This window comes from Lichenostomus cassidix, chromosome 1Ab, assembly GCF_008360975.1.
Source record: "Lichenostomus cassidix isolate B80296 chromosome 1Ab, HeHo_3.0, whole genome shotgun sequence".
In the NCBI taxonomy this organism is placed as follows: Eukaryota; Metazoa; Chordata; class Aves; order Passeriformes; family Meliphagidae; genus Lichenostomus; species Lichenostomus cassidix.
Window position 1 is genome coordinate 4,866,069 of NC_139481.1, and position 17,585 is coordinate 4,883,653.

The 17,585-nt window shown below is 43.0% G+C and overlaps 1 protein-coding gene across 3 annotated transcripts in view; it reads right to left on the minus strand.

The window, feature by feature from the left end:
* The window catches only part of TMEM178B (transmembrane protein 178B), a 192,903-nt gene extending 178,006 nt beyond the window's left edge, over positions 1-14,897 (minus strand). The window contains exons 1-2 of one of the 3 annotated variants that reach the window (XM_085049542.1): positions 14,385-14,897; positions 12,718-14,252 (exon numbers count right to left, since the gene is read on the minus strand). In XM_085049542.1, coding sequence (XP_084905668.1) covers positions 12,718-13,099 — 382 coding nt within the window. In that variant the 5' untranslated portion in view covers positions 13,100-14,252; positions 14,385-14,897. Of the gene's footprint in view, positions 1-12,717 lie in introns of all 3 variants that reach the window. The other 2 variants (XM_085049541.1, XM_085049543.1) reach the window with 2 other exon arrangements.
* Positions 14,898-17,585: the final 2,688 nt, after the last annotated feature.

Below are 17,585 nucleotides of genomic sequence, written 5' to 3' on the forward strand. Positions count from 1 at the left end.
AATATTGTTTAAAAGCAATAGACTGAATATATTATGTGTTTGGCCCAAAGAAGCCCTGATGTATTTAAGATACAGGGATATAGATGCAGACTTTTAAAAACTGCCCGTACTTCACCAGTTAAAAGGATGAGAACAAATGAGGCTGTGATCTGTCAAGTGATCCTTCATCACTCCCAGCACAGGCCCATAATCCTTTGGTTGTGATTATGCAAAGGAATATTACATTGATCCTGTAAAATATCTCTGATTGGATCAATGTTATTTTCTCTCGCATTGACAAGGTCTTACCAGAGAATGACTATAATTCCACTGCTAACACTGTCTTAGTGAAATCCCCCAATAAATCCTCCAAGCAGCACTGTTAGTAATACCTTTATTAGACTAACTAAACAAGATATTTATATGCAGGGCTTTCCAAAGGACTCTGGCTCCTGCTTCAGTTTCTGGAGGAAAACTTGTTCAAAAGTGCTCTGCTGGAAGATTTGCCCCCAAGGAGGCTCTGTAAGGACATAAATGGCAGGTGAAATTACCCTTTCAAGATGAAAAAGGTTGGTCACAGAATTGCCCTTGTCCTGCCCCTACTACAGCAAGAACCTTAATGCATCTTTTTCAGAAAAATCTCACCGTGGGTCTGGTTCTCAGGCAGGATTGGAGTTCAGGCTCTTCCCATATATTCCACAAACATGCCATCAGTACAGCAGTTTGCTAACAGCCAAAGGGGAAACATGGTCTTTATGTACCTTTTATCATTTCAGTATTTGTTCAAGGACAAATCCTGGCCTTCATGGGCAAAGAGAACTTTGGTGCTGAAGAGTTCATCTGCTCCTGCTCCTGCTGCTTGTCTATTTGAAGGCATTGACAATGCAATTAGTCACTGTGTCACGGGCAGGATGCTAACAATAACTGAGGAACAAGAGGGGAAAGATGTGCCACAAGCTGTGGTGTGGCAGAGTGCAGGGGACACCAGTAAGGACAGCACAGGGGACAAGAAGGAAAGACTGGGGGAGAAGCAGAGGCCATCCCTGTGTTGCCATCACTGTCAGTGTGAGGGCAGACCTTACCCTGACAGACACCTTTCCTCCCTCCAACCAGCCAAGTAGCCTCTCCCTCCTTTCCTGGAAGACTCTTAAACAAGTTGCCACACTCCTCCCAATTACACCTTCTGTTTAAAAAACTGTTTGAAACAAGTCCCCATGCTTTCTCCAAATGGAATTTTCCAAGTCCAGAGGCCAAGACACTGCACAGGCCCATTCTGCAGCCACTGCATCACCTTAAAACATGGACATTGTGGAGTGGTCAATGAGATTCTGTCCTGCTCCCATCCCCACAAAGTTGATGCCACCACTGTGAGTCTGTGACCACCTTTCCCACCAGGATCAATGAGTTAGAAGGAATAGCATTTGAAAAGTGGAGTCTCCTCAGAACACCAAATAGAAAGGATTCCTCTTTCCTCTTGGACCCAAAAAATATGTGCAAAAAAGAGCTTAATTCTGCTGCTGCCAGCCATTCTGAACATTTAAATATAGTATGGAAATTCTCTTTTATTTTATAGAAACTGTTTTAATGAAGAAACTGAAGGCTCTGCATTCTCCTGGCTTATGAATATAAATAGCTGAGAATCTAACAGGCCTTTGTTGCTGTTGAGTTGAGGCAATCTGAAATGAAAGCAGAGGAGGAAGCCAGGAAACAAAGGACCCTACTAACTACATTATTTCAAGGAAAGGTGAAGTTGTGCATTAAGTGCACAGAGCCCTCATCTCTACTCCTTCCTGGATGTGTGAGGTGTCACAGGAAGGCAACAAAGTGTGGCTCAGATCTGAGAGAAAGAGCAGCTGGGATAGTGCAGCTGGATTTGCCTTAAGTCCTTTCCCTCTCACCAGACACCTGTGGCTGCTATCAGGCAGCCCTGCAAACTTCTGTGCAAAGATCTTACTGCTCCCCTACTTCAGGAATTCTACTGTTGGCTTCATCTTGATACTCCCTCACTCAGCACTTTTTCCCTCGGTTAGTTCCTTAAATACTCTGTAAATTGTGTACTAATTACCTTAACATTGCAACAAACCATTTCCTTAGGGGCAGAATAGAAAATCCTTTACCAAAATCCTGATAACTTATGTCTAAGGCATTTCCTTATCTTAAACCCCAGTTATCTTCCTAGCAAAATATATCAGGGTAGTTTGGCACACTTTAAACAGGAAAACATACGTTGCATGTTTATTTCATTTTCCCCAGTGCATTTAATTAATCTCTCCTTTAGAACTTACTTTAAACACTGCTTGGTATTATTATGATCAAACTAAAAGGTCCACTGTGGCCCGGACAACTTTTGCTCCTTTCTTTAAATATAGATTTGCTACTTTTCATTCCTAATGTACCACCCTAATTAGACAGATTTATTGAAAATCCTTTTCACTGGACTTGCAATGTCACATCTTTCAGAAGACTGAGATGGAAATTATCCAACTTCCCAATTTGAGCCCATTAAGTTATTTGAGTTTTTCCATTTCCCCTGTTCCTGTTGGCTGGCTCCTTTGTCTTTCTGATCACTGTAACATTCCTCCCTCTCTCTTTAACCATTGCAGAATATCATATGAGCAAAGCTGGACAATCTTGGGAACTGGTAAATAGCAAAGGGATTAAATTTAACGTAAAATATGTGATCAGTAATCAACAACGACAAATTTCTTTCCAATCTGAATTGTCCTGCAGAATGTTTGCATTGTTGAGCAACTGTCCTCTGTGTAATATAGGAATAATTAGACTCTTCAAATTCCTTTACGGTTAAAAATCAAGAACAGTATTCACATACTCTCTTATTGGGGATCACTCCAGTACCTAAGACAAAGCAATGTAATTGGATTATTAGCTTAGCTACCATAAATCATCACATCTTCAAAATCAGTCTAGTGACTCTAATCTACACCTGTAATATCTGAAAAAGTTTTTGTTTATTTTGTTTGTTTGTTTCTGTTATAATATTTATGTCATCAAATGACTGTTAGGCAGAAAGAAAAAGTATCTACACCAGAAAGGCTCTTTTGCATATTCAAAGATAGGCACTGATTAATACAGACACAGACACAGAGACAAGGATCATACATTCATATTGAGGCAGAAAGATCTTTTCAAATAGCTTTTGTTATCCAATAAAATTAGCATAACTGTTTCATCCTATTAGAAAGTCTAGAAACACATTTAGGAAGCTTTTTTCCAACGTCTGCTGTTAAAACTCAAAACCAACAAAAGGTGTCAATTAAGTAAGGGCTGAGATGAGCTTTTCAGTGCATTTCACTCGATCTGGTGTGATATGTTAACAGGATCCACACTGCTGTATACTTGGGACATCCTAGAGCCTCCTTTTCCTTAAAATCCCCCAGCTATGCAAATACCATTCACCACACACCCACACACACACTACTTTGTGGAAAATATCCTGAATTAATACTTGATATTTATCTTCTTTGAGGTTCGAGCTGAGACTGGAGTGTGGCTGTTCCAAGCACTGGACAAATTTGCTGAACTCTGCTGGGGGGAGCCATGCTTACACCTCTGTAAGGTTACACAGAATAAACTTGCATCAGGAAGCCAGAGCAAGTTATAGAAGAGTCAGTGGTAGCAACTTCTCTGCCCCTTAAGCTGTGTGTTTTAGTGTCTCTGCTCAGACTATAAGTCTGTTTGATCCAGTCAGTCACCAAAAAGGCAGGGCGTCATACTGAACCCTGTGCTTTCCCCCATTCTTTTCCTCCTCCACTTGGACAATCCCCTGGACTCTTTCAACAACCACCAACCATTTCTTCACACTAAGCCTTCTTGGCCTTTCTGTCACCTCAGATCTCACCTCAGATCATCAGCATTAAGGACTTCTTGCCTGCCTTTATTCTTTTATCACCCTCTATATCTTTCCTTTCCTTTCTCCACCTGTAGAGGTTATCCATGCTGCGTTCTTTCATTCACAGACCTTTTGCCTTGCATTCCCCTGGCTATTCCTGCCCTGTTACCCCAAATCCCAGCTGATCCATACCAGCTGGTCTCTGCCATGTCTCACACAGCAGGGCATCTCTAATGGAAACCCTCCTGCCTGGCTTTCTCCACTATAAATGCATTGTTCCCCCATCCAGTTCTGCTCATTTCCTAGACTCACTACTCCAGCGCAGCATGGAGTAAATCTCAGACTCACAGTCACAGTCACCTCTTTGCCACATTTGGCTCATTCCTCAGACCCTCATGCCTCCTCCAGCCCCCACTTCAGCTGTCACACATTTTCACCCAGTTCTTCCATGAGAAAATGATAAACCATGATCTTCCTCTTCCAGCAGCTTTGCCTTCTGTTTCCTCTTCACCTCCTTCAACTCCTTCCTCATTCTTCTCTCCTACAGATGAAAAACCTCCTATGTGGCTCTCTTCCTCTCTTTTATTTGCCACTGAGCCAGTCTTACCCTACCTCCTGCCTTTCTTTGTGGCTGCTCTTGTCCTCTTGTTCTGTCTTTGCCTTGACCTCTCACGCCCCTCTGCCTCTTTACTCTTGTAACACAAATACCATTCAATCTCTTTCCTCTTAAAATATTCTCATCTTAAAACACTCTTTCATCTTAAAACATTTATTTTCCTCTATAAATACCACGTCTTTTCCTCTCCTCCCTTTCTCACCAACCTCTCTGAATATGCCAGCTACAAACGCTGCCTGGAGTCCTCCCCACTAGTTCACTGCAGCTTCCTCTCCTTTGCAGCCACTGCCAAAATCTCTATTTAACATACTGGGCAAACTTCAGCACAGTCTGAATACTCTGTTCTCCACCTGCAGTAGTCTCTTGTGCAGCTTAAACCTGAAATGGTGTCTTTCTTCAGCTACCATGACATTGCTCACTTCTATTGCACCACCTTTGTATCTGCACCTTTTGCATGTCCTCAAGAAGACACTTTGCTTCTCCCAGCTCTGCTGGAGTTCATGGGGCTTTTCCCTTTCTGTATTTCACTCCTTGATAATTTCAAGCACAAACATAGATTCAACAATGATCTCCATGTAGCAATTTCCAGGCTCACTCCTCTAACACAAACTTTCTCCCTAGGTCCGTACCCAAAGTATCTCTAATACTCCCTCATAGATAAACATATATCAAACTCAGTTTACTGTAACAAAAACAGAGCTCCTAATGGTCTTCTTCCTTCTTTACTATATGCTTTTTTCAGTAATTCCCCTCTAGACATCCCCTCTCCCCATCACAGACAATGCTATTACTTTTCTTGTTGTTCTGGTCAAGAACTGGAACAACATTTTCATCTAGTATCTCTCACCATGTATTTAGAGCCAGGGGGTGTCTAAGGTTTGCATATTCTTGCACCATCCAGGCTCTCATCCCCTCATGCCTTTATTACTACCATATTTCTTTTTCTGACCTTTACAAATGTGAACTTGCCCTCCATGTATCCATTTAGGATGCTGCTAGGAATATAATTTTCCTAACACATCACTCTGACCACGTCATTCCTCTTAGCAACTGCAGACTGCTGTCCCCATATCTATCTCATTAGCGTAATCTACTTGTCTTCATTAAGGAAATGTCAACTTCTTCCTACAGTCAACCAAAGAGGTCAATCCCCATCACCTACTTATTAATTTTTCAAGCAGACATGACCCATGATTTCTCTGGTGCCATCCCTCCGTCTTTGGAAGACCATCCTGTAAACATCCGCACGTCTTATTCATTATCCCTCTTTACAACTCCTGTAGGAATCCCACATTTTGTGGTGCTCACAGGAATGTGGTTTTCCTCCTGGTGTTCTAAAGCCACTAAGGCTCACACTGAACATAATTACTTTGTAGTCTCGTTGTACTCTCATAAAGCTGAACTGCTTGCCAATATTTAGAGTGCAGCCACATGTCAAAAGGACAGGGACATTTTTCTGATCCATGATTTCTGATCCATGATTAAGGCTCGTAAATCTGCGGGTAGAACACTAACTGGCATTAATAATAGTGAACGAAATCCCTATTATACTGCTACTGAGCTGAGGTATGAGAGATTTAGTCCCTTGCCTCAGGTCATGAAGAAAGACTATGGCAGAGCTTGGGCTGAATTCTGGCTTTGTAAGCCCCTGCCCTAACTGCAGTACTACCTTTCTTTCATCTATTTTGGTAGTTATCTACAAAGGATTATGATTTCAGCAGGCTCAGCTGGGCAATTCTGAATATTTATTTATAAAAGAATTAGGCTTTATGAGAAAGAAAATGGAGACATTTCGATTTTTTTTTAGTCTGATTTCTCTCCTGAAGGGAAAATATGTTAGTTTATATTATTTTCTTATAAGTGGATTCTATTCAGAAAGATCTGTTAAGGGAACTTGGATTCTAGAATCCACATTATGTATGTATGTATTTATTTATTTATTTATTCCTTAAGAACTAAGAAACACCATCTAATTTCTTTCTTTTGGTCCTAAAGAGGTAAATGTGTAGTTAAGAGTTCCAGCAGCACTTTGTGAGCAATGAGCCATTAAATAAGTCACATTATAAATGATTGTCATTATTTCTGCTAAACCTACAAAACATAAAGGTTTCTTATCTGCTGGTTCTGCAATAGTTAATGAACTCATTCCCCTCCTGAAGCTTTTCTGAATGCACAGAAAATACTGTGGGTATTTTCACAGAAATACTTTTTCAATGAGAAATAGCAATATTAATATGAATTTTTATTGAGGGAGATGACAAAATAGTTCAGCCCGTTTCATCTCTATTTAAGTAAAATAATCTTCCAAATTTTTATTTTTACAGTGAATAGAACACAACTGCACTCATACTAAATCTTTCCTCCACAGTTTTAAAAAAAAAAATTTATCAGTAGGCAGAAAGGATAAAAATGCTGAGATTTCTCAAAAGGATTTGGATGTTCAATTAAATGAACAGGAATTAAGCATGCAGTCCTGCAGGCAGCTCTGCAAATATCAGTTTCTCTTGAGAAGGGCATGCTCCCGTCATTTTTACTCAGGCAAAATTTCCATTTGTCTTCACTGGCAATTTTGTTTGAAAGCCAACAGCTTGATTGAAATTTGCCCTTTAAAAAATCATGATTAGAACCAGTTGCGGTTCTGTTAAATTACATATATGTTCTCAGTATTTTTAGCAGATATATATTATCGAACTAATTATCTCAGATGTGTCAGAGGAATGTGTCAGGTTCTTATTACTTGTGGTAAAGAAACTTTTTAATGAATTGCTATTTAAATTTGATGCAATTAAAATATTAAATTGCTTATTCAAAATATGATGGGCCAAATCCTCCTGGAACTCCCATGCATGAACCAGTGATTTTATCCACTACAGGATTTCAGAAAATCCCTGAACAAGAGGATGGCTTTGCTGTATCTCAGTTGTTTGACTTCAAGTCTTCATTCAACACACTAAGAATAATTTCAGCATCAAAAGCTGCAAAGGCAGAATACCTGGATAGCCTAAGATTCAACTCCAGTGCTGTCTACTGCTTGGATTTCAGTGGATGCCTCCAGCAGAACTCCAGCTGTGACAGGAGGGAGCACAGACCTTGTGCTGGCCTTTCTACCCAGGGACAATTTTAACCTCAAAGGGAACACTAAAGGCCTGAACTTGCTGCATCACCATGTTCAATAAAACATTTACTATTGACTTCTCTAGGATCAGAATCAAGACTTCAATAAAGTCCCTTTTTTAATGAGTCCATTTGGAAAACAGCTGGGATTTCACACACAGATTTTAAACAAAGCATTTGAGTCTTTAATGTATGAAGGATACATGAAAAAATGGCTGTCCTAATTTACCTGTCAAAGCCATTGCATTTTAAAAGTCAAATCTAGAGCATAGCAAGGTATTGCAAGAATTTCTACAGAAAATAAATCTTTTTGCTCCTAGAGATAGCTGCAAGTAGCCTCTCTTCAGCCTTTTCCATTTGTGTATAAATAATCCCTGGTGACGGCTGGAGTAGTCCTGTTAAGCCTTTCTTCCTCAGTTATGCCATGCATCTGACAAACCAAACCAGAGAATGCTTTCATCCCAGAAATCTTGCATATTATTTGAGGTGGAGGTAGGCTGCACAGGAATTACTTAGGTTTGTTTTTTTTTCTTTTTTTCAGTGGTGGCATGGGCTACGTGTACTGACAATAAAATGTTTTAAAAATAGGATTTACTATGGCTTCCCTCGATCTCAGGGGAAGAAGGAAGGTAAAAGGAGGGTTTGAACAATAAGGTCATCAAAATTCTATATTTTTTGAAAATAAAAATTGGATTCCAATGGCAAGCAGCAGAGCCCCATCCAGTCAGGTTTAACTGGCAGCCCTCCAAAGGCAAGATGAAAGGTCCTCTGAGTAGTAATTGTCTAAATGGAACAGACTCTGGTTATTGTGCAACTTCTTCATCTACTTTATTGTACCTTTATAATTAAATGATGTAATTCCTTTTTTTCCTTTCTTGTTTTCCTCTCAACTAATGCAGGAAAGCATCTGAGCAGCATTGCCATAGTATGCAGACAGACTCTGTGGCTTCCCATTTTTTTTCTGGGTCACCACAAGTCGTATGCAAGGAGCTGGTTGCCAAAGCAGGACATAAAATCTGCCTTTTCCCTGGAAAAAGGGACTTCTGACAGCCACAAATGGACACTCACATGCATTCCAACTCTCTGCTGGCTTAGTGGAGGAGGTGATTGGCTCACTGCGAGTTGTTGCTAGGGTGAGGAACTGCTGCTTTTGCTAGAAACTCAGTGGAAAACAGGCAAAGAGTGGATCTGACAGGAGAGGGTGAGCACTGTTCAAAGGGACTCTCAGCAGCCAGGGCTGTTTGGTCTGTGGAGGAGACTGGACAAACACCTGAGAATTGGAATAATTTTAGAATATTGTGCTGAACAGCCCCAGAGCCAGCATTTCCTGGCTCTGCAAGGCTTCAGGGATCAGGAGTGAAACTCTGGTCCCAAGATGCCAAAAGGCTAGATCAGATGTGAAAGCAGCATCAGAGGAACAGCTCTGTTAGCCCTATCTTTTTGACTGGTCCTTCTGTACCACAGTGCTTTCCCTCAGTCCACATAGTCCACTCCCAGAAATATAGATTATTCAGGTGAGAAAAAGTTAGCTAGACTGGCACCTCAGTTTGCACATTCAACTCCAATAATTTCTTTAGTGATTGCAATTTCTGTTGTTTCTGATTTGATTTCTTTTTTTCATGATGACAAAGAAAAGAAATGAACTGCCTAATTTTGATGCTGCTTTAGAATTCTCCTCAGGTCTTTGGTCTCATGCTTGCCTGCCTCTCCCTGAGTATTCTTATTTGTGACAATCTCTTTTAATTCACTGCATATTTCCCTAGCTGTATTATCTTGAAATATGCATGGGGTTCTATGAAAATTAAAAATAATTTAAAAAGCTAAGATAAATATAAATTACCAACTATTTTATATATGTTAATGTCTATTATACATATCTATAAGAAACCTGAAGCAACAAATCTCCAGTTTTTCTAGCAAAATCCAACACAAGTGTCTTGATTTATTTCCCAGAAAGTAAAAATTAATAAATACAGAATAGAATTACAGAAATGACCCAGCCTATTTAGGAACAGAACTGATTTTTAAAATCACTGGTATCACAATACTGCCAAGTACCACAGTGCCTGATCCTGCCATAAGCCATTGCCTATAGCTTGTATTAATTTCAGCAGACTTCATAAGCAGAATAACTGCAGGGTATTTGCAAAGCTAGTTAGGCTCTTAATGACCATTTTTGTTATCCTTTGATAGACCAATCTCAATAGACCTTCTCAATACTGGAAGTTTTGCCTAGGGAAAAATGTAGGATCTGTTTTAAAATAAATGGATCACAGATCCTGTCCAGCTTAAAAACAAATAAACAAACAAAAAAAACCCTCACTTAATAAAATTTACATTCAATTACATATAGCATTGCACACAATATTTGAGGCCAGAACCTGCATCAGTTTATCCAGTTCCGGAAGAGGTGTAGTACATTAAATTAACAGAGGAAATAAGGGTCTACATACCAATAACATCCTCTGTTATACAGGATCTCACAGAGAGAGATTTCATCTGTGCAAGAATCTGTGCCCCTGTCAGGTTATTTGATCACTACATGTAGAGAGTATCTGCAGCCCCTCACACCTGCACAGGGCACACTCTGTCCATCCCTGCAACCTCTAACTCCCAAACAAGTATCTGTCTTTATGGAAGTAAAAACTATTTTTGCTTTTTACTTTCATGACAGATCCTGTTGGTACGAACCTGGAATACCTGCCTTGTTTTGAACTTACAGCCCTGCTCAGTGTTGGACAGCAACAACTCTTACTTCACTTTCATCATATAAGTGAGGATCAAAAAGGAAACATCTCCATTTTTATTTCTGAGCAAGTCAAACACTTTATTTTATCAAATTGCCATTACACTTGCTTTTCTGTGTTTCAGTTCTGGAGGTACCAAAGAAATACACACCTGTGTAGCATTTGTGTGTGACTTCATCATGGCTGAGAGCTACAGCGTAGGCAGATCCTCACCCCAGAAAGACCATCAAATGAACTCAAATGCTGCTGTTAAGAGTCTCCCTCCTTTAACACATCTCTCATGCTACAATGAAGTTTGTTAAAAGTGTACCAGAAGACCTTTCAAGCAGGCAAGGAGGGACACACCCTGATATTTGTACACAGTTCCCCTATGTGCACGAGTTGCACTTCTGACCTGGGGGCAGTGACTTTGCAAAGAGGCTCTCTGGCCAACTGCAGACACACATGTGTGCAGGAGCCCTCACTGCACCCGAGCCCAGGGAATCCCTTGCTACCAGCTGGATGCTGTGTGCTTGGAGTTAGTGCACTGCACACACTCACAGACACTCACACACACACAGGAACACCAGCAGATTACAGCAAGATCTTTCAAAGGCCACCTTCTCCTGCAGTTAACCACCTCATCTTCATTGGGCACATTTTCTCTATGGTTGACACTTTACAGAGCTGCCATTACACATAACCCAGAGACACACAATTCCAGCTGTTTCTGGCGGGAGAAAGGGACATTCCTGATCCCAGGATAAGGCAGGTGGAGAAAGAAGAAAGAGTCTCACTTATTTCAGCATGAAAAACCTCTCTACTAACAACAGCTCCATTTGCAAAGGTGAGCTCTGGTGATGTGTTCGCCTGCTGTCAAGGTTGAATTTGTTTATGCCCCGAGCACAGCGAGCACACGTGGCAGAGCAATCCAGCTCTCCACAGCCAGTCCAACCTAGATGGAGAACAGCAATCACTCCCTTGGCACTGAAACCAGCAGCAGGGTGTTTCAGCAAGGTGCTGACAGGCTTTGTCCATATCCACTTGCCCTTTACAAATGGGGCTGAAGACTTCACCTGATCTATTTCCTAGGAGCTGTTAAATAGCAGCTGGATACAAAGGGTCCCTAGCAACACAGAGAATCCCAAGCAGTGATCCAGGCTCCCTGGTACTCCACCTGTTTGGACTGGTTTGATGCAAGTCTCTACCATGTTACTCACATCCACTGCTCGCTCGTAAAACATACAAAACAAAATGTGTACATGGGCAAACATGTGAGACAACACCCCTCGTGAATAAGTAGCTTTAAGCAGTAATTCCACTTATAATGTCTGAAGAGGGAATTAACGCAGGGTATCAAGAGAGTTTGGGACAGAGGACACACTTGAAAGACAAATATTTTGAAAGATGGCACTGTGTGAGAAGCAAAGATTTCACTACAAGGGAAATGAACCAATGGGGAATCTTCTGATGGCAACAGAAGAACCACGGGAGGGAAATGTTATTTTGTAGTACAGAGTAACTGTGCGGTGGATGCAAATGATGCCATCATCCTTTACTGAAACCCTCAACATCCTGCAAAAACATGCATCTTTTGTTTAGGTTGGGGTTTATGCATGTGTGCCCTTCCTACACTTTGGATCACAGAAGCATTTGGGGCAAAATGACCATCACCTTGATCCACTATCTTGGGGAAAAAAATAAGACAAAAGACCAAAAAACTAGACAAAAAATAGCACAACAATGCTATAGGCAAACAGATGCATCTCCACCCCAAGAGAAAATTATTCCTTTCTAATAAATTCATGTAATGTTTTGTAGATATTGAAAATATTCCAAAACATAGCTCAGTGTAAACAGCAAGCTGGGTTTCCCCCTGCTCTTTAGCATTTCTCATTGTTTACTCTCCATTTGAGGATGGAAAAAGCCTACTCGTGAGCACTGTAAATGGTGTATTTCAGGACGGATGGGGCATTCAGAAAGGCAGTGATGAAACACAGAGGTATGTAGCTTCCAATAAAACGCTATGTACTTTGCCTGAGCCACCAGGGTCTAACAAAATTTAAAAAAAAAATCCATTGTCTGCTTTATGAATACTTTTTATTTGTGTGTGGAAATAATCTGATACCATGGTGATGGGAAGACTATATCAAGCTTAGAGAGAGAGACATGAAAAAGATATTCTCGGGTGTGTTCTTACCCCCATTGCCTTCTTGCTCCCAAACCCCATGTCTCAGGAGTAGAGATCCCATAGGAAACTGCCCTGGCAGTGCTTCTGGAAGCAATGCCCAGCCAGGCCAGGTCACCCATTGCAAGGAGAGCTACTTGGCTAGAGACACCAGCTCCCAGCTGTGAGCCCAAATGGCTCTGCTCAGCCCCTGCTCATCTCAGGAGAGCCTGGCACGTTCATCTGCTAAAAAAACAGCCCTTACCTTTGGCAATCAGCTCCTCCAGCTCTTGGTCGAATCCTTGTCGGTGGCATTTCCTCCAGAGCCCCATATTGGTCGAGTTGTACTGTCTGTTGCACTCATCGACTGCGCTCATAGCAAAGATCTGCCTCCTGTTTCTTGCCAAGAGGAGTTTCCCTTCCCAGCGGTCCAACCTAGACCTGCTGGCCCTGAGAGGCAGGTTGTTGTTGGAGTTATAAATGAAGCCAGGATCATTTCTCTTAGTGGTGATGCTCTTGCACCTCTCTCTGTGCTTCCTGGCATCAGTTTCGTACCAATGGTCAGAGCAGATTGCCACAGCCAGCATGCCAAGGGCACACAGAGCTAAAGAGAGGCCAGCATAGAGCAGCAACCTTCCAGCAGCCATGCCTCAGCTTCACAGAAACACCATGGACATCTTCACAACAGGCAATGCCGTTGGGGGTGAGACCACGCAGAAACCTCCGGAGCAGCTGCTAGGTGTCACTTGGCAGAGACTGCCTCAAACATCCCCAACTCCCGTGGCTCACATCCACGCTGCAGAGGGATGCTGAGAGCACTACAAAGTTCTGCCCTGGAGGCAGTCTTGGAGTCTCATCTGCCTCTTCTCCTCTGCAGAGGAGACCTGGCGAGGAGAAACACAGCCTTCCACCAGTGACCCACCTACACAAAGGCGTCCTGCTCCCCTCACCGTGAGCACCCGAGCGATGGGGGCTGAAGAGATGTATCCCCCAGAAGAGACCTGATGGCTGATCAGTCCATTAATCTCTTTCAATCTGGCCCGCTCAGAAATCCAGAAGAGATGGCTTTCAGATCAGCAAGCTCACTACAGCATCATCACAGGACAGAAAAGTTCAACAGCCTGACATCTCCCACTTGCAAGCAGCCAGTTGTCCCGGTTTCAGGAATGGGTGACTTGCCTTTTCTTTGTCAGTGGCTCAGCAAGAGCATCATCGTCTGGACGGTCGGTCACTTGCTTGGGTTTAAAGCGGGGTCGAAAGGGAGGGAGCAAGAGGGGGGGAGCAATCTGTTGTTGTTGCTGCTGATGCTGATGCCGCTGCCGCTGCCGCTGCTTGAAACCGTGGTTAAAACATCCTTTCCCCGGCTGGCTCTGGGAACGCGGGCACGCACGGCTCTCTCCCTCAGCAGACTTCGCTGACAGTCACTGGCATCTTGGCTTCGGAGACACCTCGGCTTCTCTCTGCCAGCCTTGCCATTCACTCGCCCGCTTTTGTCGTCGGCGCTGTCATGCAGGCAGCCGAACGCCGCGCTGCCTTGGCTCTCCGGGCAGCGCTCCGGCAGCCCCGCGGCTCCGGGCCGGGCAGGGGCGGCGGGAGCAGCCGCAGCCCGGCAGGAGCCGCCGCTGGCCGCGCACCGCCCGCTAGGCAGCGCGGGGGGCAGCGCTCGGCCCCGGCATCCTTCTTCCACACACACACACACGCTGCTGCCCCCCCTTCCGCCGGCAGCTGAAAAGCTTCCTCCGTCCCCGGCGCTGGGATGTGTTGTGCACAGTTTTCCTAACACGGCGGCACGTTAGCCATCTGCAAGATGAAGGCAGGCAGGGCTAGGGCTGGCGGAGAGGATGCTGAGGAGCGGGGAGGGGAGGGAGGTCGGGGGAAACCGAACCAAAACAAACCGGGGCGGAGGGGCGGAGGTGGGGGGGAGCTACACACCTTACACGGGGAGAGGAAAGCAGCCCCTAACTGTTGTCAACAGCTTTCGGGCTGCACCATTTCTCTGCCATATGGCCCGATCTCCTCGTCGGAGCGGAGATTTTTTAGCTCAGCAGCTTCGTACGAATCGTATCCCCGGCATCAGTTGCTATATATTCAGACATATTTTTTTCTCCTTAAATTTTCACTCCCTTTCTCTTTAATGGGAATAACTCACCCATCTTGTAGAGATCAAGTGCAACAGAAGGCGAGCTGGAGTCCCCAAGCTTTAGAAATCTCATTTCACCGTTTTTAACCCAAATAATAGCAAATCCAATCTTCCGTACACCTGGGAATCTTTCCTTGTTCAAACACCGAGCCCTGCAGCCTTGGCCGAAGCCTACAGACCGAGCATACAGAGCGCTGAGCCAAAAGCCAGTGATGTCACCCATGCAACGTGAGACTCATTTCTTATTTCTCTATCCTCCTTAAAGATAAACTGCACCACTTCCCAGGCAGGAAACGTCGAAGCCTTACTCTCTTAAGAGGGGAAAATGTAAAACCTGGATTTAACTGGATCCTGATCATTCTTGATCACAAGCCCTTACATTATGTCAACCAAATCCAAAACAAGCGGAGCTGTTTCTCACTGCACCAAAAAAAAAAAAAAAAAAAATCCCAACCTGCTACATAATACAGAGAATGAGCTTGAAAAAAACCCTGGATTCTAGACCTTCTGTGTAATCCAGAAAGCTGAGGCCTCTAGACTCTGACCTGTACTGTTTAAAAGGAAATACACATGATCTGGATGCTGGCACATCCTGATCTGCCAGTACCACAGCATCCTGGAGCTGACAGAGGAACCTAGTTAGCCCCATCCAGTATTTGGCTCCCACATCCCAGTGACTCCACAGCATGAACAGCAAACAATGCAGTTGCTCTTACTGCACCAGGAAGTCCACATCCAGTGCCTCCCCATAGATGTCTGCTGCAAATAGCTACATCCATGCTGGATCCTATAGGCTTTTGGCCCCTGAATCTTGAGGTGTGTCATCTGAATTGAAAATAAGCACAGCCTTTATGGGGCTGGTGACAACCCTTGGTCCCAAGAGGGGAGTGCTGGGATTTTGCTAGCTTTTAACCCTAGCCACCCAAATTAGACTTGCCCTCGTGGGGAGAGCAGATGTGGAATGTAGTAGCTTTTTGTGTATCAGAAACACATACCTGGATTGTCTAGTGGAATATGGCTGCATCAGGAAAAAATTAAGCCACATGGCTGGATCATAACAATTTTTGGCCCCAAACCGAATTGTATTATCAAAAAAGGCAAAACATCTCCTCCCATTTCACCTGGCAAAACCAGGGCCCATATTAACTGGGATTTGCAGCTATGGAAAAGTATCTGTCCCATTAAACCAGTTTTGGTTTGAAATGTACTGTATTCTCTAATCCCCTTGCAGGATTATTAAACTGGTGAAGAAAAGTCAGTTATCCAAACCATAAAGATTACAATCATCTGCATCTACTGAGCCGGGTCTATTGCAAAATTTCATGTTGTTTTATTTCAGTGCTGTGTTATGAATATTAACCGTATCTGGAAAGCTCTAGATCAAGTTAATAGTTTTACTGAAACATGGGACTGGTTTAACTTTTTTAGCAGTAACTTCCCTTTGTTGTTAATAACAATGACCAGTATTTACAGAGCTAAGGTTTTCTAAAAATAGTTCCACACAGATGGATCCACTTCTATAACTGGATTTGTCAAGCAACTACATGTCAGTTGATAAAAAGAATTAGATGTTACAGTGGGCCTAGAGAAGCCATAGTTGTTGTCTGCTCAGAGATAAAATGTAGAGGTTTGTGGCCGAAAATCTGCTGGCTTCTATAAGAAGATGACAAACATGTTTCTTGTATCACACCCACACAGAGATGAGAGTGCACCTGGATTTCTTTGTCAATTTTTAGCATCAAGTCCCAAGCTGAAGGATGAGAACAGGGAACAGGCCTAATTTTACCAACCATATTTTTTGCCTGATTGTTGGATTTTCTATTTAAGCACAAGAGTCTGCTATGTTTATTCTCTGTTTAGATTGAACTGGAAAACAAAACTGTTCTCTGTCTCACCATCCAGTTCAGACAAAACTGGAAGAATGGAGATAAGAGCAAAATGGAGGATTAGAACTACTAGAACTGTTTTTCTCATGATACTGGCCCAAGATATGTGAGGGGATGGGAAAATCATATAATGGAATCACACCTACATTTCTTTTCTTGTTGAACATTAGGATTACAGTCCAAAGAGCCAAGATTTGGTTGGACCCAGGGAGGTCCAGGTGCCACGTTTTCCCATCACACTCCAAGACAGTAAGACAGTTTGGGGCAGGGGGACTTTTGCACCTGGAAAAGCCAGACTTGTTCCCTCTTCTCATTTTTAAGCATGGGTTTGAAAGTCAAAAATTGGCATTCAGTTCCAGGTTTTATCTTTTTCTCTGAAAAGGCATTTCAGTGGCTGTTTCTATGCATTTTATTTTGCTTGCATTTGTAGCTTTATCAGTTGGCAGTCTATATCTTTCTGCAAGTCACCTTAAACATATAACTGTAGGAGAAATTTTTGGATTTTAGCCCCACTTGAACTCTCAGAATTAAACCTTTCTCTCCCTCATCATTATTATTCCCTTCTTTTCAGGAGGGGCAAAATATTGCTTGCTGCAGGCATTAGGAACCTTCCCTGTGTCTCTTCCCAGGATTATTATAGACAGCTCCTTCTCAGCACAAACAGATCGTTATTAAATTCTCTTCCTCCCACCCCACTCCCGCCCCACCACAGGGGGAAAAAAACCAATCCTTGTCGATCTTCAGATGAATGTAAGATGGGAGAAAGACATTTTTAAAACAATAATAAAAAAAAAAAAAACCACAATCGCTCCACACACATTTGGGCACACGACATGGAAACTGCTCCTGCCAGTGAATTAAGGGCATCTCAGCACAGGGAGCTAATTCATGGCTCTTAAACGAACCAGGGAGTGAAAATGCAGTTCGAGCAACGGATTGAAAGCTGAGGCTTTCTTTTCAGCAGGGTACGATTTCAGTGATGCAGTGAGAAAGCTAAAGCACACGGGTGCACAGGAAAAAATGTCTGAAGGCATGGGACAGAGGAGCGGAGCCCGGGGAGTCTGCTCAGAGGCAATTCCTTGTGACAAGCTGTGCGCTGCCTGCTCG